Source organism: Trachypithecus francoisi, unplaced genomic scaffold (genome assembly GCF_009764315.1).
Source record: "Trachypithecus francoisi isolate TF-2019V2 unplaced genomic scaffold, Tfra_2.0 Contig01451, whole genome shotgun sequence".
In the NCBI taxonomy this organism is placed as follows: Eukaryota; Metazoa; Chordata; class Mammalia; order Primates; family Cercopithecidae; genus Trachypithecus; species Trachypithecus francoisi.
In genome coordinates, this window is record NW_022681432.1 from 2,617,114 (window position 1) to 2,640,228 (window position 23,115).

The 23,115-nt window shown below is 35.6% G+C and overlaps 1 protein-coding gene across 1 annotated transcript in view; it reads left to right on the plus strand.

Moving 5' to 3' along the window:
* The window catches only part of POF1B (POF1B actin binding protein), a 113,668-nt gene that overhangs the window by 26,182 nt on the left and 64,371 nt on the right, over nucleotides 1–23,115 (plus strand). Inside the window, 5 exon segments of the mRNA XM_033233305.1 lie at nucleotides 140–214; nucleotides 8,244–8,292; nucleotides 8,295–8,323; nucleotides 15,675–15,776; nucleotides 20,593–20,775. Coding sequence (XP_033089196.1) covers nucleotides 140–214; nucleotides 8,244–8,292; nucleotides 8,295–8,323; nucleotides 15,675–15,776; nucleotides 20,593–20,775 — 438 coding nt within the window.

Consider the following 23,115-nt stretch of genomic DNA (forward strand, 5'->3'; position numbering starts at 1 on the left):
AGATGGGCATTATCTAAGAAAGCACTAAGTAATGCTCTTATTTCAGACTAATCAGATTATTATAAAAATAAAGAAAAAGTACCAGGAGAACTTAAGACTTTCAAATAATTTCTGAACTCCCTTTTGTTTCTCTTAACAGGAACTCCATTCTCCAACTTTAAAAATATCTACATGTGGCCCAAGTACTCTACATATAACCCAAAATACTGAACAGGTAAAAGAAGTTGTGAATTACGTTAGATTTGTTCCTCTTTTTTATATGGAAGTCTTCTTCATGTATGTAAGCAATCTTTAGATCCTCATAAGACTTTACACATTCACATCATGTGACGATCATAAAATATGAAAGAGGATTCTCACATATGAGAATCAGCTCAGCCCAATAAAAGTAATGTGAAACAAGTACTATGAATCAGATTCTTCTGTTTCATTGCCTATTCAATCTAACTGCTTTTAGTTTGAGTGCAGTTTAATTTAGCCAAGGATCTCCTAGTGAGTGTGGATGAAATACCCAGATCTCAGATCGATTGAAGACTTGGCTTTATGAGTGATTGTATTATGAGTTCATATTCAGAGAGAATAACTTATAGGGTCATAACTAACTCTTCTTATAGGTGTATGATTTGAAAGACACACAAGGGTCTATTTCCTTAGCCTTTATGGCCTAATAATCCCACTTTTAGGATTATTCTTGAATCTAGGTATTGTGTATCCAAAAGGTAGCTATAATAATAAACAGAATATTAAAATATGTGTTTCATTAAGTTATTGCCATATATAAAAACGTCAATTCTAAGAAAGTAAAACATAAAGCACACTAAGTTTGTTGTTACATGAAAGAGGAGTAAAGGGGTTATGGGATTTAGAAGGTAGGAAGGCAGGAGATGCTGTTTTAAGAAAACAATCTGACCCAGTGCGGGGTCAGGATGTGAACTTGGATAGTGAGGAGACAAATGAACAAAAACTGGTCTTTAGTCCTTGAGTACAGCAAGGAAAATATGATATTGTGTAGAAAAATAAGAGGATTATTAAAGAAAAGTTTCCCTACCACTTCTCAGTTTGGTCTAGATTAGAGTTAGGTCAATTAGAGTAATTCACTTACTCAGCTTACATTTGCTGAACACCAAGTATGTGCCACATATTGCACCAAGATAAATTAGACACAATCACTATTTTCAAGGAGCTCACAGACTAGCATGGGCCACATACATAACAAACCACGGGACAGTGGGATAAAGGTCATAACTGACTTAGAAATGTAGCCCTATAGGACCACCAAAGTGAGATTGCCTCAAAAATTAAGTTCACTTAAATCACAGGGGTGTTGACTACACTCAAATCCAGTCAAAAAATTGTATTAACTATTTCATTTTTCATAATTAAGGGCTTTCAAATTGGGTTTACTATACATATTATTTCTGATAATGAAAATATGTGTTTGTTGTAGAAAATTTTAGAACTGTGAAAGAATATAAAGAAGCAAAAACAAAAATCACTCATGATTCCTTCCTCCACCTGGAGATTACTACTCTTTATATTTTGTTGTGTTTTCTTCCATTCAAATACAAAATTGAGTTTATACCGTATATACAGTTTTATATCCTCATTTTCTGATTTGTATGATATTATGATCTTTTAATATAAATTTGTATTATTCAAGATCATTATTTAATGGCTACATATTCCAATCCATGGATGATTATTCAATCTTTCCTTCTCCATAAGAGAATACCTGCCCTGCTGAACCTTCATCAGCATTCTTATTTTTAAAAATTTCCAGTAAAAAAATGGCATTCTTCTGCTATGTTTGATTCCTAGCTTGGCTGAACACTTTTTGTTAAGTTTATTAACCATTTGCTTCTATTTTTTATAAATTTAGACCCTGCACAAATTTTTTATAACCTTCATGTCATTTGCTCATTTTTCTATAAGTGTGCTTTTGTTCTCATTGATATATGAGAACTCTCTTTATATGGATGATATTAACTCTTTTCCCTGCCATGGAACCCCTTGCCTGCTCATTACCAGGCAGGGAACCCCCGGCTTAGGCCTACAACACAGAGCCTCCGTCCCGGGCTGATAGCACTGAGTGATTGCTGACCTGTATTTCCCTGGGTGGAGTCACCGGGAGACAAGTAAAAGACCTTTGACCACAACCACTGCTAAGGTCCTCTCTGCTGCCTCCAAGTTGAGGAGAAAACAAACACTGATATCACCATAGAGCTGTAATGGCCATCCCTGGAGTGCCAAGCCACAATTTACAGCCAGCAGTCAAGTGGAAGAGGAGCCCACACTTTCAGGGCATTGAGAGGGAGCATAGCTGCAACTGTGAGGAAATAACAGAGGAGCAACAGGACTGCACAAGAGCCTACCAACAGACTGCTATGCCTAAGCGCCACATATTGGATCACAACCCAAAGCTTCAACAACAATACCTCACTAACATAACTCCCTGTGAAACCAAAGACAAGAAGTCAGCTATTTAGACCCTGCACAAAATCTCAGCCCTGTGAAAACATCCAAAAAAGAAGTCTATTGACTGTGTTCAACCTACACTGCAATTAAAGGAACACCCACACACGGAGATAAGAAAGAACCAATGCAAGAACACTGGCAACTCAAAAGGACAGAGTGGCTTATGTCCTCCAAATGATCACACTTGTTCTCCAACAAAGGTTCTTAACCAGGCTGTACTGGCTGAAATAACAGAAACAGAATTCAGAATATGGATAGAAATAAAGATCATTGAGATTTAGGAGAATGGCAAAACCCAATCTGAGAAAACTAATAATCACAATAAAATGATACAAGAACCGACACATGGAATAGCTAGTAAAAAAAGAACCTAACTGATCTGATAGAGCTGAAAAAACACACTAGAAGAATTTCACAATGCAATCACAAGTATTAAAAGAAGAATACATCAAGCCAAGGAAAGAATCTCAGAACCTGAAGACTGGCTCTTTGAAATAAGACAGTCAGACAAAAATAAAGAAAAAAAGAATTAAAAAGAATGAACAAAATCTCTGAAGAATATGGGATTATGTAAACAAGCTAAATCTATGAATTATTGGCAACTCTGAAAGGGACAGGGAGAAAGCAAAACCTTGGAAAAACATTTTAGGATATAGTCCATGAAAACTTCCCTAGCCTTGCTAGAGAGGCCAACAGTCAAATTTAGAAAATACAGAGAACCATGCAAGGTTCTACACAAGAAGATAATCCTCAAGACACATAATCAGCAGATTTTTCAAGGTTGAAATGAAACAAAGAATGTTAATGGCAGCTAGAGAGAAAGGGCAGGTCACTTACAAAGGAAAACCCATCAGGCTAACAGTGGACTTTTCAGCAGAAACCCTCAAGCCAGGAGAGATTAGAGGCCTGTATTCAATACTATTAAAGAAAAAAATCGTCAAACAAGGATTTCATATCCAGTCAAACTAAACTTCTTAAGTAAAGGGTAAATAAGATTATTTTCAGATAAGCAAATGATAAGGGAGTTTGTTACCATCAGACCTGCCTTACAAGAGATCTTGAAAGGCACACTAAATATGGAAAGTAAAGATCATTACCAGTCAATAGAAAAATACACTTAAGTGCACAGATCAGTTACATTATAAAGCAGCCACACAAACAAGCCAGCACAATAATCAGTTAACAAAATAATAACAGAATTAAATGCACACACTTCAATACCAACCTTGGATGTAAATGGGCTAAATGCCCTGGTTAAAAGGCACAGAATGGCAAGCTGGATGAAGAACCTAGACTCCCCCCAAAAAATGCTGTCTTCAAGAGACCCATCTCACATACAATGACACCCATAGGCTAAAAATAAAGGGATGGAGAAAAATCTACCAAGAAAATGAAAAAAAGAAAAAAGCATGGGTTGCAATACTAATTTCAGACAAAACAGACTTTAAGAAAGATAAAAAAAAAAAAAAAAGACAAAGAAGGGCATACCTAATGGTAAATATTTCAATTTAACAGGAAGACTTAACTATCCTAAATATATATGCACCCATCACAGGAGTACCAAGATTCATAGAGCAAGTTCTTAGAGACCTACAAAGAGATGTAGACTTCCATGCAATAACAGTAGGAGACATCAACACTCCACTGAAAGTATTAGACAGCTCATCAAGGCAGAAACTTAACAAAGATACTCAGGTCCTGAACTCAAGATTTGACCAAATAGATCAGATAGACCTCTACGGAACTTCTCCTCCCCAAAACAACATACTATACATTCTACTCATCATCACATAGCACATGCTCTAAAATCCACCAAACAATCAGATATAAAACAATGCTCAGGAAATGCAAAAGAACTGAAATCATACCAAACACCTTCTTGGACCAAAGCGCAATAAAAATAGAAGTCAAATTTTTAAAAATCCCTCAAAATCATGCATTTACGTGGAAATTAAACAACATGCTCTTGAGTGACTTTTGGGTAAATAATGACATTAAGGCAGAAATCAAGAAGTTATTTGAAACTAGTGAGAACAAAGACACAACATGCCAGAATCTCTGGTACGCAGCTAAGGCAGTGTTAAGAGGAAAATTTATAGCATTAAACACCCACAACCAGAAGTTAGAAAGATCTCAAATTAACAACCTAACATCACAACAGTAAGAATTAGAAAATGAAGAGCAAACCAACCCCAAAGCTAGCAGAAGACAAGAAATAACCAAAATCATTGCTGAACTAAAGGAAATTGAGACACAAAAAAATATTCAAAAGATCAACAAATCCAGGAGTTCGTTTTCTCAAAAAATTAATAAGGCACATATGCTACTGGTTAGACTGATAAAGAAGAAGAGAGAGAAGATCCAAATAAACACACTTAGAAATGACAAAGGGGATGTTATCACTGATCTCACAGAAATAAAAATAACCATTAGAAACTGCTACAAACACCTCTATGCATATAAACTGAAAAACCTAGTAGAGATGAATGAATTCCTGGACACATTTTTCCTCCCAAGACGGAAGCAGGAAAAAATTGAATCTCTGAGCAGACCAATAATGAGCTCCAAAATTGAATCAGTAATAAATAACCTAACAACAACAACAAAAAGCCCAAGACCAGATGGATTCACAGCCAAATTCTACCAGATGTACAAAGAAGAGTTGGTACCATTCATATTGAAAGTACTACAAAAAAAATGAAGAGGTGGGATTCCTCCCCAAATCATTCTATGAGGCCAGCATCACCTTGATACCAAAACCTGGCAGAGACACAACAAAAAAAGAGAAAGCTTCAGGCCAATATCCCTGATGAGCATTGATGCAAAAATCCTCCACCAAATGCTTGCAAACTTAATCCAGCAGCACATCAAAAAGCCAATCCACCACCATCAGATAGGTTTCACTTCTGGGATGCAACACTGGTTCAGCATTCACAAATCAATAAATGCAATGCATCACATAAACAGAACTATAGACAAAACCACATGATTATCTCAATAAATGCAGAAAGGCTTTTGATAAAATTTAACATTGCTTCACGTTAAAAAGTCTCAATAAACTAGGTATTGAAGGAACATACTTTAAAATAATAAGAGCCATATATGACAAACCTACAACCAACACCATAGTGAAAGGGAAAAAGCTGGAAGCATTCCCCTTGAAACCCTGCACAAGACAAGGATGCCCCCTCTCCACACTCCTATTCAACATAGTGTTGGGAGTACTGGTCAGAGCAAACAGGTAAGAGAAAGAAATGAAGAACATTAAAATAGAAAGAGAGGAAGTCAAACTATCCCTGTTTGCAGTTGACATGATTCTATATCTAGAAACCCCCATAGTCTTAGCCAAAAACTACCTTAAGCTGATCAACAACTTCAGCCAAATTTCAGGATACCAAATCAATGTGCAAAATCACTAACATTCTTATACACGGACAACAATTATGCCGAGACCAAAATCAGAAATGCAATCCCTTTCACAATTGCCACACACACACACATGCACACACACACACACACACACACACGAAATACCTAGGAATACAGCTAACTAGTGAGGTGAAAGATCTCTACAATGAGGGTTACAAAACACTGCTCAAAGAAATCAGAGATGACACAAACATGGAGAAACATTCCATGCTCATGGATAGGAAGAATCAATATTGTTAAAATGATCATGCTGCCCAAAGTAATTTGTAGATTCAATGCTATTCCTAATAAACTACCAAGGACATTCTTCACAGAACTAGAAATAAAACTCTTTTAAAATTCATATGGAATGAGAAAAAGAGCCCTAATAGCCAAGGCAATCCTAAGCAAAAAGAACAAAGCTGGAGACATCACGCTACCCAACTTCAAACTACTGCAGGGCTACAGTAACCAAAACAGCATGGTACTGGTGCAAGAACAGACACATAAACCAATGGAACAGAATAGAGTGCAGAAATGAAGCCGCACACCTTACAACTATCAGATTTTTGACCAAGCTGTCAAAAACAAGCAATGGACTCCCTATTCAATAAATGGAGCTGGGATAACTGGCTAGCCATATGCAGAAGATTGAAACTGGACCCCTTCCTTACACCATATACAAAAATCAACTCAAGATTGATTGATTACAGTCTTAAATGTAAAACCCCAAACTCTAAAAACCCTGGAAGACAACCTAAGCAATACCATTCTGGACATAGAAACAAAATGTCAAAAGCAATCCCAATAAAAGTAAAATTGACAAACAGGATCTAATTTAACTAAAGAGCTTCTGCACATTAAAGGAAAGTATCAATAGAGTGAAAGGACAACCTATAGAATGGGATAAAATATTTGTCAACTACACATTTGACAAGTCTAATATCCAGCATCTATAAGGAACTTAACAAATTTACAAGAGAAAAACAAACAACCCGATTAAAATGGGCAAAGGACATGAACAGACACTTCTCAAAAGAAGCCATACATGTAACCAACAAGCATATGAAAAGAGCTCAATATTATTGATCATTAGAGAAATGTAAGTCAAAACCACAATGAGATTCCATCTCATAACAGTCAGAATGACTATTATTAAAAAGTCAGAAGAAAATAAAACCTAACAGATGCTGGTGAGACTGTGGAGAAAAGGGAAAGCTTATACATTGTTAGTGGGAGTGTAAATTAGTGTGGCAATTCCTCAAAGGACCAAAAATAGAACTACCCTTTTACCAGAAATCCCCTTACTGGGTATACAACTCAGCAATCCCATTACTGGGTATATATCCTAAGGAATATAAATCATTCTACCATAAAGACACATGTACATGAATGTTCATTGCAGCATTGTTCACAAAGGCAAAGATATGAAATCACTATGCCCATAATGACAGATTGGATAAAGAAAATGTGATATATATATATATGCACCATGGAATAGTAGGCAGCCATAAAATAGAATGAGATCATGTCTTTTGTGGGAACATGGATGGAGCTGTAGGCCACTGAACAGCAAACTTACACAGGAACAGAAAACCAAATACCGCATGTTCTCACTTGTAAGTGGGAGCTAAATAACGAGAAATCCTGGACACAAAAAGGGGAACAATATACATTGGCCCACACTTGAGGATGGAGGGTGGGAGGAGGGAGAGGATTAGTAAAAATAACTACTGGGTACTAGGCTTAGTCCCTGGGTGATGAAATAATCTGTACAACAAACCCCTGTGTCATGAATTTACCTATATAACAAACCTGCATATGTCCTCCTGAACCTATAATAAAAGTTACAAATAATAAATAAATCTACATGAACCCCCTAAAAAAACTCTTTTCCCATCAACATTTTACAGTGATATCTATGGTCCTCTCTTTCCAGCACACTAAAGATTTATATGTTTAACTACACACACATACACATTTTTCTCTTTGTGTTTCTTTTCATTTTTTTTTAAGATAAGATGTCTTTTCCAAACCAGAGGTTTAATTCATCACTATTGAGGTATTATTTTCTTGTAATTATTTATAATAAAACAAGTATTTTAAAATGCTTGTCAAATATAGTTTGGAATGTGGATGAAATACCATGAAATGAGTATAATACAAGTACCCAGTAAAATGCTGGGCACAGAACACATGCTTTTATACATGTTTCTGAAATTAAAATTAACTAAATCATATATCATCATTCATGCAAATAACTAAAAGTATCACACTGGAAATTGTTCCCTATTGTTATTGATAGCGCCAAGGTAATTAAATAACTATGATTATATCCAGCTTTTATCTTTTCTTTACAGGAACTTCATTCTCCAACAGTGAAAGTTACTACATATCCACAGACCACTATTAGAAATATGTAGTACAAAATCCTGAACAGGTAAGACACAAACTTTTCCCAACATATAATTCTTTAGAAGTTAATTGCTTAAACAAAAAGGCTTAGTCAGTTACCAGATCCTTGAGATCAGATTGTTGGACTTTCTTACAGTTACAAAATAAATTGCTGATTATCAGTATCAATAAATGTCATCTTTAATGCCAGACAACCAGGCGTCTATATATTCTGACTCAGAGATGCAATACTTCCAAGCAGGTTGGAAATTCTTGAGTTGTAAACATTTTCCTCTTCTATAGTCCCACCCTCATGCTACAAAAGACTTTTATGCACTTTGAATGAAAGAAAAAAGGGACAAAGTTCTTTTACAGGCTTCACATAAAAGCTCTGTCAATTGCTACACCGGGAGTTGGAGTTTTCAGGCTATTTACCTTTGCCATGGAGATATGGACTAGGAAGATGAAAATTAAAGGTCAAAAGTTAAATAGTGCCCCATGCCTTTATTGCCTGTGGTGTGTAAACTTTTGTGCCCAGCAATGAGTCTTTTAGAAAATTACATTATTATTGTTTACTGAGATATAAATCCTTACATTTCACAAACTTAGATTCCACTATAATAAGCCATCCTCAACACATGCATTTACATTCATGCACACATACCCCTTTTTTAGCTGCAACAGGAGGCTCTAGGAGGTTGTAAGGACATCGGATTCACAATTGGCAACAGTATGATCCAGAGAGGACTACAACAATTCTTTGGTTTGCTCTTTATTTTTCTGCCATGATGTGAAGCCATCCTGCCCTTCCCTTATAAGACAAAATAAACTATTTACTTCAGCTGTAGAAAGGAAAGGGTTAGATTAGGGTCCTGCTTCCTACTATTCTAAGTGAGTGGGGAAGATGTACTAAGCTTCTACTAATATCTAAACCCTTTCTTCTTCATTTACTTACTTATTAAAAGTAATCTTCTCATGGCTCTTTAGCTAGGCAGGCTGCTAGTTGTGCATGTGTGTCGGTATGAACCTACGAGGCTCTGAGTCGAGGAGTGATTGTTTTGGACATTTGCTTGAGTTTTCATACATCCATGTAAATATTGAAAGGGCATGTTATTACAGCTAAATCAGTTGCCTGTTCCTCCTTTTGCAGAATCAAATATTTATGCAATAAATCTGAAAATGATGGAGGTAGGGAGGGAGAGGTAGGGAGGGGGAGATGGAAAGGGCCTGGGAGAGGATAGTGTATCTTTTTCTGTTACTTGGCCAGTCACTTTACACATTCCTCTTCTTCCTTTCCATCTCTCTTTTTCTTTCTTTTTACACATAATCTGGGGGATATACATACTTGGATGCATATTGCACTTGATACTCCTGGCTTTCAGAGTTAGTTCTAGATACCCATTATTTTCATAGTGTGAAAATTGCTGTGCTTGCCTAGGATATATCCAGAGAGATTTAAAATGTCCAATCATTTGGATTCCCATCCACTTTGCCAGCAACTCTTACATGACTTTGGACGAATCTTTATTCTTTAGTTAATAGGGAAAAAAAAGAATTAATAACTATTAGGTATATACTCTGTGCTGGGCAATTTCAATATTATATCCTGGTTAATCCTAAAATGGCGGAAAAAAATGGAAGCAGAGAGAAATTCAGTCATTTACTCAATAAATATTTATTGATTGCCTATTGCATTCCAGAAATTGCCCTAAGAACTGGAGGATAAAGCAGTAAACAAAACAAGGTCCCAACCTTCTTCAACTTAAGTTCCTAGCTAGTGCAAAACCATTCAATTACAAAGGAGCAAAATTGGAACTGAAATTGAACAATAGAGAGATGGGAGTGAAACATTTGCAAATGAAGGACAATTGATGATGGAGGTGAATTAGGATCTAATACTCACTTATGCACGCCCTTACCCACATGTAGTTACAAGAACAGAGAAATTAGAAGTATATATGCAAATACCTAACATATTGGAAAAACTGAGCCTACCCCGTAAGACCTCATCAACATGTAGTTGAACACAGTCATATCGATTTTTCTCTCAGGACAAAGTCCCAGCAGACAGTTGAAGAAAATGGTCATTTTAAATCATTTAACTCTTTCCATTATTGAGGAATGAAGCAAATTTCAAGTCTCACGATGCTTTGTAAATGAAAAGTAATCTAACTTGTTTTACAAAATAGCTTAAAAATCCTGTTTAGCTATATCCCCCATTTTATTTATCTAAGTAGATTCTTTTTTTGTTTGCTCTTTTAAATTCCCTCAGGAGAAGATTCTAGTTTAATTACAATTTTTATAATAAGCTGAGCCTTCTAAACAGCAATTTCATCCTCTTTCACCTCCCAGCTTGTCTAATCTTTATTTCTTTTTCCTGTAATTAAAATAATCTCAATCCACATGTTCCGTTATGATTTTTTCTATCTCTGTTGAGTCTTCTTATTTTTTGTTGTTCCTGATCTCCATTTGTCACCATTTAATCTAAGGATTTATGCATTCTGGTTAACATCTGATCCAGAAATGAAGGAAATACATTTGTTCCATTAGTGGATATAATCCAATTAATACTAATCAATTCATTAATTTTCCAGTGGTGAAGCTCCTACTATGGGGAAGACACTATACAGTCTCTCAACAGAAAGGGAAATAAGACATGTTTCCCAAATTAAAGGAGCATACAGCTCTTATCAGGGAAAGAAATAAGACAGGTCCACAAATAGCTATGTAGAATACATGATGAGATGTAGGATAGATACCATGAAAGGACTACAGATAAATTATTATTGGACTTCAGATGTCGGAGATAATACATTTGTTTGGGGGAAATCAGGGAAGGATTTATTATGGTATTTAAGGTATTAGTATGATTAATCTTGTTAGTATTGTTTTACTACTAAGGAAATGAAAGTTTGAATAAGTATAACTTGCTCAGGTCTTCTGATGCTAATTCATCACTCTGTATCTTTTCTGACAGCTATTTTAGATGGTAGCTTTAACAAGATTCGATGACTTATTGGATACGGAGAAAAGTCAATATGACCCTAAGCTTTTTAGCTTGAGACACTGAGAGTAAGGTGACTCACTAAAAGTGATTGAAATGTGAGTGGGAGGAGAAGTAGATTTAGAAAAGGGTGAAATTTTGAGTTTTATTTGAACCAGTAGCATTTTAGGTGCATAGAAACAGAAAGACACCTAACAGGCAGTTAAAAAACGACTCAAAGGTCACATTTGACAGAGATGTGGGAATCATTCCTCTTAAAGGTATCATTGAAGCTATGGGAATGAGTGAGATCACTAAGAGGTAATGGAGAAGATTGGTCAGAACTTTGAGAAATGTCTACTTTAAGTGAACAGAAGGAAGGAGCCACTTTCACAGACAGAGGGGTTATCAGAGAGAGATGTGAACACACCATAACTGAAGCAAATGCAAATATGGGGTGCTCAACCATCTCAAATGACCAAAAGGCCTAAGAGATGAGGTTTGAGAAATAGAGTTTGACCATTAACAGTAATAAGAAAGGCTAAAGATGCAACAGAGAAAGTAGACAAATGGGATAATATTCTGGAAGACGTAAGAAGGAATGGGATTCCAGGTACAGATGGAGAAATGACTTCAGGAAAAAAGAGAAAGAGAGAGAGAATGCATCTTTTTCCTTAAGTGGATGGAAGGAGCAGAAAAGTGAGATTTTTGAGATGTGCAGGAAAATAGAGAGATCTAATTAGATAGATTATCTTGGTTTTCACTGTAAATAGGAGGAGAAAGATGGAGTATAAGCACAGGAGTTGAGGAAAATGAAAATATTATCAACGTTATAAAGAATTTGATGAATACAAATATAACCACAAAGGTTGGAGGGTCTACTTGAAGTTGGATATCTTCAAATTGTAATGAGCCAAATCAGCAAATCTTTTTTTAAAAAAAATTTCCACCAAGGTTTTGGGGCCTGGGAACGGTAAAGTAGATGTTGGGGATTATACATTTTGTTAGATGTGAGAATTACTGCCAGAGATTCTAGCTGTTACAATTAAAATGATAAGATCTGCCACTTTGAAAACACCTATTAATTTTTAGGGTGGATCTGGCACCAATTCAAATGGACAGGTTGAGAAAAAGAAGGTGCCAAAATAGTAGAGCTGTCTAGCAGTTCATTTGTTGAGAAATCTAAAACTTCTGATTAAATTTATTTTGTTGACTTATTTTCACAGAATTGTTTATTTATATCAATTTTTGATTTACTTTCTCACAGATTTGGGGAAAATAATAGTCCCCTAAATTTGGAGGTGTTTTTTTTCAGTAAGTCATTCAAGTAATATGACCAAAATATTCGAGACAGAATAAACATTGTTTGTGCCTAGGCCATCTTTTGTCTTGTAAAAAAAAATGATTGTTCATCATTTATAGTGAACTTCATTTCACGGAAAAAAAAATTCATGCTTTTGCTAAATTTGTTTTCCCTCTCTTAGAGGATGGTTACATTCCTAAGATGAAGGTTCATATCATTTCTTCTCACTCACAGTCAAAGTCCCTGCCCTCAGTAAGCCAACTTGTGTATGTTTTTATAGAAAAGTCATAAGGGAATTATCAATATTATTTAAAACACAGTATGGATTTTAAATATTATATTACAATATCATTTAAAACAAATGTAATTTGTACATTAAAATTATAGATTAAGCGTACTTTAAAACACATGATGTTACTTAATATTCTGCATTACCCTCCCTATGCTAAGAAAACTGAGCCTCTGATTAGGTTAATGGCCTACCTGATTTTCTGCAGCACATAGGAGAAGGAAGAACTGAGATATAGGTTTTATGACTCAATGATTTCTCTCCCATTATACTTTCTTCCACTGATTTTAGTAGTCAAACCCAATGGATTTGTAGTAATCCAAATCCAATCCACTTTATAATTCTCATCTGTTGGCCACTTTGAAACATTTTTACCTTTGACTTCCTACTGCTTCTTGAAAATTACTCTTCCCTTAAATTACAATATTTTCTCTTCTAAGACCTCTTGAGACATGTCTAGTTCTATATTTGCTCTTCATTTGACTATTCAGCAATTGCCTGGCTTAATCTAGCACTAGTGAGCAGGTGATCTTGATATATATAATAGATCTGTAGCTTTCCACTCCCCACTTAGTTCCAGACCTGCGTTTTCACCTATGTGTTAAACATCTATATCTGAGTGGCTATCCAGACATTTTTTTGTAAAAGAGTCTCTTTGGGAGCTATTTGCAATCATTTGCCACGTGTTAAAGGGATTACTATGCACTATGTAGTTTGCTAAGTGTTCTGGGGAATAAAAACATAATCAGACCTAGATTCTTATTAGGAGCACATAAAATGCCTCAACATTTTCATTTTTGGTACCATGTAGTAGACTCCTCAGGTTCAAGATCTCAGAGTCATCTTTGAACAGTACCATCTTTGATTATTAGGATAATCTTACCAGTCTCCTCATCTGTACTCTTCCTCTAATTAATCTCCCTGAAGTAAACTTCACCTCATACCCCTGTTTAAAAGCACATAAAGACTTCTCACCGCTTGAAGAACCAAGCCCTATCTGCTAAGTGTGTCCTAAACATATAACTTACACTTTTCCAAACTTGGTGACTTTAATTGTTTTGTTTCCTTCACTTGGAATACCATTTAATTCCGTTTTCTCATATTCAAAGACCACTTTAATCTTCTTTCAAATGCCGCCTAATCCAGGTACCCTACTAGAGCACCATCAGATGGAACTCAGTTTTTTTCCTCTGAACTCCATCCCATAAGTTCTTTCTCTGTACATGTAAGGGCATTTGTCTCTTTCTACCTTGCATATATGTTTGTGTTCATATATTATCTAGATCAGGGATTGGCATAATTTTTCTGTAAAGAAACAGATAACAAATATTTTAGGTTTGCTGACCACATAGGGCCTTGGCCTTTGTTTTTTATTTATAGTCCTTTAAATCTAACTTCCATTCTTAGCTTGAGGACAGAATAAAATAGGCTATCTACCATAGTTTGATGAGTACTGATCAATAATAAATGCTCCTGGTAATAAAAAAGTCAGACTTATAGTTTTATGCCTCAAAGCATGTAGCAAAGTACACTGTGCATAGCAAGCACTTAAGCATGTGTTTCATGATTGCACATAACTACCACAGGGGCTCTTTTACAAAAAAAAGACAAACACACACAAAATAGCTTCTAGGAAAATCTTTCTAAATATATCCAACTTTAGATTTAATACCTCATCACCTAGTCAGATTTGGTCACTTATATATTTGTTTTACCAAAGTCCCCAAGGAACAGTTGGTTAAAACACCTTTTGCTCAAACCTAAATACAGTAAGTATGTAACTTTTGATTCAACAGCATCTTGCCTTTTAAACAATCAGTGTTTTGGTCCAGCTGCTCTATGAGTATTTGCAATAGCAGACTACAAAAATCCTAGTACGTTTTGTTGATTTTGAAATGTTCGTAAATACATTAACCAGTAACAGGCTTGCCTATGTGGTCTTCTATAGTATTCCCCTATATCACAAAATAAATGAATGCAAATTATGTTTCACAGAAAAACAACAAACAAAACAACCCCAGATCTCCCTACACAAGTAGACTTCAAATGAAAACTAAAGGAAGGGAAAAGAATATGGTGCATATGACATTTATTTTAGACTCCTGGTCTGATTCTTATTAGCTCTTCCCCAATTTCTTTCAGTTTTTGGACATGTCACCAGCCTATATTTCATTGGCTGACGTCTTCTAGGCACTCAGCTAATCTTACAGCAATTTAGTTGAATATATAAAGATAAAGTGGCTCTTAAAGCCTCTACTCTGCTCTTAATATTCAAAACATATGTTGTTCTGAGAGTCTTAGCCTTGATTATAATCACAATTAAGAATTGTACATTTCAAGGGCACCCAATTGAGTTGCAGAAAAAAATCTTTAATATATTTCTACCTACTTTGTGGCCTAGTCATGCTGAAATATGTTTATTTTGCATTTCTCCAACAATTTTTGCATAGAAAGAAATCTTCCAGTGAACCCAATTTAAATGAGATTGACCTCATGCTTGCGTACCTCAAAGGAAACTCATTATATCTTGCCTTAGGAACAGAGAGAAAATTATCTTTTCCACTCTCCACCAATCTCCACAAAAGACGTTATTAGGCCTAATAAAATGTAATAGGAGAAATCCAGATTGTTCTTTTTGATAAAGGGAACTACCTTTATTATTATTTCCTTGCATCTACCAACATTATTGGGATGTCATTCCACTCTCTTCCTAAGGACGGCCACTACCTCGGAGCCTATTAGACACTGGATATTTGCCTAATTTAACGTTACTCTGAAAAGACAACTTTCAAAACAAAACATATAATTTACCATCATTTTAGGAACCACTGTCTCAATTCCTAAGAGGAAGCCATTTCTTCCCAGGAAACAACGTTATTTATGAAAAAACAATAAGAAAAGTGGAGAAGCTAAATACTGATCAGGTAAGTAATGTTTGTTTTAAAACTTGTTTTTAAATGTATAATTTTGAATTGTGAGTATTTTAACAGAGCTCAAGTGACATTCAACTGTGAAGTGCAAGGCAAGACCACCATGACTTACAATATGCTACGATATCTAGAACCCTTCATACTGTCCTTAATACTTTCATATCCATTTTTCATGTGAAGTATTATTGTCCTCTTTTTACTGAAAGAAAATTGAAACCAGGATATGTGAAGTCACATAGAAAATTAATGGCAGAATCTGAACTTAATATAGATATCCCAGTGCCTTGTATGTTTTCCTTTAAATTGGTCCAACAAAAATCATAATTTAAAACATAATTTTGTTCTAATTCTTTTAATATAGAATGAATTTTAAATGAACAATACATAGGAACAGATATGTGAAATACCATATACTGTAAAAGATCTAGAAAACTAAAGCTTCTAGTACATTTGAAAAATTCTGTTACACTCAAATCGACAGACCAAGTATAAAACTTCAGCAAGGCCGCAGTAATTCCATGGCATCTAGAGCCACAAGTCCTTCATGCAGAGTTGTTACTATAACGAACTGAGGTTTCATATTGCTCTTCTCATTCATACAAGCATGTCCAGTCTAATGTCCAGGACTTGTCTGTTGGACATTCTTGAACTAGGGCAGTGTATTAGTTTCTCAGGCTGCTGCAACAAAGTACCACAAACTGTGTGGTTTAAAACAACAGAAATTTATTGTCTCACAGTTCTGGAGGCCAGAAGTCTGAACTTACTGTGTTGGCAGGGCTATGTTCTCTCTGAAGCTGCCAGAGAAGGAACTCTTCCATTCCTGTCTCCTTGCTTTTGGTAGCCTCAGACATTCCTTAGCTTGTAGATGCATCACTGCAGTACTTTGTCTTCCTATGGAAACTTTCCTGTGTGTCTTCACATCATCTTCCATCTGTGCATGTTTGTTTCTGTGCCCAAATTTGCATTTTTATAAGGACACCAGTCATATTGTATTAGGGCCATCCTAATGACTTGATTATCTCTATAAAGACTCTGTCTCTAAATAGAGTCACATTCTGAGTTACTGGAGTTAGGACTTCAGCATATCTTGGTTGTGGGAGGGTACAGTTCGACCCATAATAGGCAGTTAAAATACTATAAAATCAGTTTTGATAACAATATCATTTTTTATATGCAAATCAAACTGACTAAAAAATTGTATCTTTTCCTTTTTGAACTTTTTGGCATAAGAACTCATTTTATTTTTATGAGCACTTGTGGACATACCAGATTCATAGGAACTAATACATTATTACTTGTTTGTGTTCAGTTAAAATGAAGCAAACTTTCAGAATCATAAACATGCAAATCTTTAACATTTTGGTTTGCTTGGAAAGCTAGATACAGTCTGAAGGGTTTGCCATGATCTGTATTGAACACATATCTTACAGAGGAGCAGCAGAATATTTCTGGACATTATAATACCAAGTAGAAAAAATTTCATGAAATGTACCTATTCTTCAAGGAGCGTTTTCCTTTATAACAAATCAAATTATAACATCTGTCCCTTATCCACCTGGGCTATAGAAAATAAGTTTGACACGTTTTAAATAGTAAGGAATGTTAGAGGCAAATCATTTCATGCTGCTTCTAGCTTCTTATTTTCAAGAGAACAAATAGTATTTCTAATTATTGGACTCTAGAGTAAAAGATTGAGTATCTTGTACATTGTTGCTGTGCAGCTGGAACAACTAAAGACTAGCTCCTTTAAGAGAATACTGCAGCTATTTACTGTTAACTTGAGTATTTACTTGTTTGTGCCCACTTTTTCTTATTAATTACTTAAACAGTTTGGGAGTTTGGGAACCGCCATGAAAGCTACCCAATGTAAAAGGAACCATGCAGATAGAGCAAACTTCAATTGCTTTGTCCTAGTAGTTTCCTCAGTGATGGAGATAAACTAGGACAATCTGAGTAAAGCCGAAGTCTGGATGAACCTGTTTACCATCACATGTGACCAAATCAAATAGGACTAGCTCTTAGGAGATGAGAACTGTTCAAGAAAAAAGAGATCTTTGTAGTGGAAGGGTGGTAAAGTGGTGCCAGGTGCAAGATAACTATCCAATTCATATGATTTGTACTCATGATAATTCTTTTTACTCTATCAAAAAGGAAAAACAATATGACAAATCAGAAATGTTTGATCTTTTTGTACTTTAAAAATTCAGCTTATTATGTATTTTAAAAATATGATGAATATATGAACATTTTGCTTTAGAAAAAGAACTTTAGTAGTCAGGTGTAAGAATTAAAAACTGAAAACCTGCTAAGACCTCAGTGGTACCAGTAAATGGTTCATAGGCCAAATGGGCTCAGGTAAACTGCAAGGCACCACAGATGACGGGAATGTCAGTGTTCTATTCAAGAGACAACTGGTACACTAACAAAGGAGTTTTTGTTTTTTGTTTTTTTTTTTTTTAGACGGAGTCTCACTCTGTCCCCCAGGCTGGAGTGCAGTGGCGCGATCTCGGCTCACTGCAACCTCCACCTCCTGGGTTCATGCTATTCTCCTGCCTCAGCTTCCTGAGTAGCTGGGACTGCAGGCGCCCGCCACCACGCCCGGCTAATTTTTGGTATTTTTTAGTAGAGACGGGGTTTCACCATGTTAGCCAGGATGGTCTCGATCTCCTGACCTCGTGATCCACCCGCCTTGGCCTCACAAAGTGCTGGGATTACAGGCATGAGACACCGCGCCCGGCCAGGAAGATTTTTAAGAAACAGGTTTTGTTTCCTTTATTGCCCTCTAGTGATGGGTGCTTTCCAAGAGTTTCCTAACTTGCTTTGTGAGGAACATACTGTTTTGTTTTATTCCTTCAGGAGAGGTTCTATTTCAATAGCCTACAGGCTCTCCAATGAGTGATAGTCATCTCAGACTATCAGTGTAATTTTACCTCATTCCTATATATGAAGATATTTTGTAACATAAAAGATAATAATAATGTAACATACATTCACCCCCAAAATCCCTACACTGTAAAGATTTTAGTGCTAGTATATGTACAAAATGTGTAATATTTGAAAAGAGTCTAGAGAAAATGATACCATGAACTTATTCTATGACCTTTATTATCTTTATATTTACCAAGTCAACTTCTATTTGTAAAATGTGTTTGTTATATATATTTCATTTTTTTCAAAATATTTTTTGTATACATGAAAAGGTAGTTTTTATACATGGAAAAATTTTGAAGTATAAAAAACATTGAGAGGCATAAAAAGAGCATTGAAAGGTATATGGTGACAAATAAACCTCTTTATCCAGACACTTTTGTCCCCAGTTTCTCCTCCCAGAAGCAGCTACTCTTAAAACTCTTTTGGTCTATGCATTTCAAAGCAGTTATATATGTTTACAAATGTATATGTCACTTTAAAAAAATGTTACAGCCGAAAGAGTATACTATTTCATTCTTTTGCACTTTGTTTTTTTTTTTTTCATTTAATATAGCTTGAAATTGTTTCATATAAAAATTTAAAATATGAAGTGTTTTGCTATATTAATATAGGTCAACTTTCCATAGTCAAAAGGATATAGTGCATTGCATTTATACTTTCAAAATTAATTGTATGTGCATACATATAGCACTGTGATTCAAAATACAGTATGATTCTTTTGAAAACAGGCTTGCAGATGTCTCTTATCGAAGTAGAATAATCACAAGATAAGAAAGCAAATTCAAGTATGCCTGAAATCCCCCAAACTAAAATAACTAGATATCTTTTCTTAGTCTGTGCTCTATACTTACCAGAAAAAAAGCCATGACAAATAAGCAGATAACAATGGTTCAGTTTAAAAACAACAAATTCCAGAATATCTTGGGGTCAGTGCAAATTCAGCCTAATATCCTAAAAGAAGTCTAAGCTGGAAATCATGAGTTCCAGTCCCAAGTTTGCCATTAATTAATTGTGTTATTTTGAGCAAATTCTCTTACTTTTCTAGATCTCAGAGTTTTTTTTCCATCTGAAAAATTAGTAGGGTAAATGATAAAGTTGATGATGATTATGAAAATTATGATGATGCAATCATAATAATAATGTTTGTTACTCACCTACTTTGTAGTAATCAACTTATAGACATTAGTTTATTTACTCCTCATAGCACCCCAATGGAATATGTACCATCTTCACTTTTATAAATAGGAAAATGGAGGCTCATAAAGGTTGCATACACAGTTTCTCAAGATCAGAGTTAGTGATAAAATCAGAGTTAGAATCCATGTTTTCTAGGTCTGAAGTTTCAGTGGCTGGATTTTTTTATCTTTTTAAGAAATTTATCCTTCCCTTAAGTTTCACAAGGATAAGAACTTTGCTCCCCACCCACTGTGACTCTAATATGCTTCCTGACATTGAAAATCACTATACTATATTATTTTTTCATTTTAAATTTATCTATATCTTCAGTATTATCGTGTTTTATGTAATTAGATTCTGAAGTGCCTACTGAATCATCAAAGTAATACTAATATTAATATTCATTATGATTTTAGTGTTAAGTATAGCTGGAATATTAATTTAATTAGAACATGCAATGCCTTGGCCAATCTAGATAAGTATTTGGATGGTCACGACAACCTGATCAAGTAAAAGCAGAATTCAATACAAATTTTCCCAATGAAAAAAATGAAAAATTATCACTAGTTAAAACTATAAATCCTAGGGTTTGAATTGTAGTGAAAGAAAACATTAAGTTTTAAAAAAAGATGGTTTCAGTTGTTTTTCTTGATTAGTAATGTTTATCCTAAGTGGCTGTTTTTGGCATGCGTATGTGTCTTAGGAGTGCCATCCTCAGGCTCAATGCCATCATCACATTGTCCACCAGCCCCAGGTCATCCACTCTGCGCACTGGCAACAACCTGATTCTAGCCAGCAGATCCAAGCCATCACAGGAAATGATCCAATTTCTACACATATTGGAAATGAACTGTGCCATAGTGGATCAAGCCAGATTTGTGAGCAGGTAAGATCAATCAGCTGATTCCTTGACAAACTGAAATAACGTTCTTGAACTCTTCTCATACCACTGTGCAGGTGCTCCCATTAAATTTTCATCAAAATACTGAGAAGTTATACTACTGGCATTTGTGCCTTGTCATAGCATTTTTAGAACAAATCTTCCCATCTTCTCTCAGAAGACAAAACAATTTAGGTCCATTAAGACATTAAATCTATGAGGTTAGTTATGAACTGGTTAATGAATACCTAATTTGTAGTGGATCTTCAGTTCTAGAATGAACCCAATAGTTGTGCAATGTTAAATATTTTCATGAGGTATCATATTTAAATGAACAATAAATTGGAAGTTATATTATCAAGATGATTTCAATGGTCACATTTCACAAACTGGTATTTACTTCCTGTATGTCTTCTTTGAGAATATATACATACTTTCTGTATGTTTTCTTTGAGAATATATTATTTGACTTGAGAATCAAGTCAAAATATGTATAGATTTTATTATGTATCACATTGACAAAATAGAAACTAGAACTTAGTTGCTAAGGAGAAATCTCATGTAATACAATTCTTGGTAATTTATGTTATGAAGACTTTGGAATCTTGTAAACATCTGCTATACAAGTGTTGAAGGAAAAATATTTTCTTGTATCTTGGTAAAACTAACATTAATAACTAGAACAATAGGGAATCAACCATCACTTGTATTTTTCTACATCTCCAATTGACCTCTTTCATAGGCACCTCTTACTAAAAGACAAAAGAAAATAAGAAAAAATAAAGAAGGAGCCAGCCCACATAAGAATTTGATTGTTGTATATTAAATATGCATGAGATTATTTCTAAGAACTGACATTTTGAAATATACATTCTGCACTTTGGGAGGCCGAGACGGGCGGATCACGAGGTCAGGAGACCGAGACCATCCTGGCTAACACGGTGAAACCCTGTCTCTACTAAAAATACAAAAACTAGCCGGGCGAGGTGGCGGGCGCCTGTAGTCCCAGCTACTCGGGAGGCTGAGGCAGGAGAATGGCGTAAACCCGGGAGGCGGAGCTTGCAGTGACCTGAGATCTGGCCACTGCACTCCAGCCCGGGCGACAGAGCAAGACTCCGCCTCAAAAAAAAAAAGAAATATACATTCTGATCACATTAGTCAAAAGGAACTACAACAGATTTAAAATCCATGTTTTGTCAATCTAAGAAAAGCCTAGAGCCAGGTTCAGTGACTCACATCTGCATTCCCAGGACTTTGGTATGCCAAGGTTGGAGTATCTCTGGAAGCCAGCAGTTCAAGACAAGCCTGGTCAACATAGTGAGACCCTTGTCTCTACATTTTTTAAAGTTTTCTAATTTAAAAAAAGTCTAAAAATGTCTTTCTTCTGTATATCTGCATAGAAACATTGGCCTCTAGGATAACTCATAGAATATAATCCAGAAGGTATTGAATATTTACCTTAAGTGAATTAGATACAACCATAAAAAAACCATTTTATTAGATTAGATCATTTGAAATTGTCATTTTTGTAGGTTGAAACTGGCATAATAGTAACAATTTTATACAGTTCAGCCTAATCCTTAACTTTGCTTTGCCTTAGTTTCCTCTAATAGGGGAAAGTGGCAGGCACATATAAAAGCGTAATACAAACCAAAGCGTTTTCAGTCATAAAAGAGGAAGAAGCAACCCACTTTGGGAACAAAATAGTGAAGAAATTAATTTTGGCTGAGAGATCGAGGAAGGCTGTGTTGAGGAGGAAGTAATTAACCTGGGCTTTGAAAAATGGGCAGAATTTCCATATATGGTATTGTGATATTGCATGTAAATAATATCCTAGAAGAGGGAATCACATAAACAAAGTTACAGATTTGGGAAAGTAAATTCTGGGTTTCAGGAAAAGTTAGGGGCTTGATTTTTATGACATGAAAGACACGTGACAAGGAGTATTACGGTGTAGTGTTAATATGATGCATTAAGGGGGGGCGGAGCAAGATGGCCGAATAGGAACAGCTCCAGTCTCCAACTCCCAGCGCGAGCGACACAGAAGACCGGTGATTTCTGCATTTTCAACTGAGGTACTGGGGTCATCTCTCTAGGGAGTGCCGGACAATCGGTGCTGGTCAGCTGCTGCAGCCTGACCAGCGTGAGCTGAAGCAGGGCGAGGCATCGCCTCACCTGGAAGCACAAGGGGGAAGAGAATCCTTTTCCTAGCCAGGGGAACTGAGACACACAACACCTGGAAAATCGGGTAACTCCCACCCCAATACTGCGCTTTAAGGAAACAGGCACACCAGGAGAATATATCCCACACCTGGCCAGGAGGGTCCCACGCCCACGGAGCCTCCC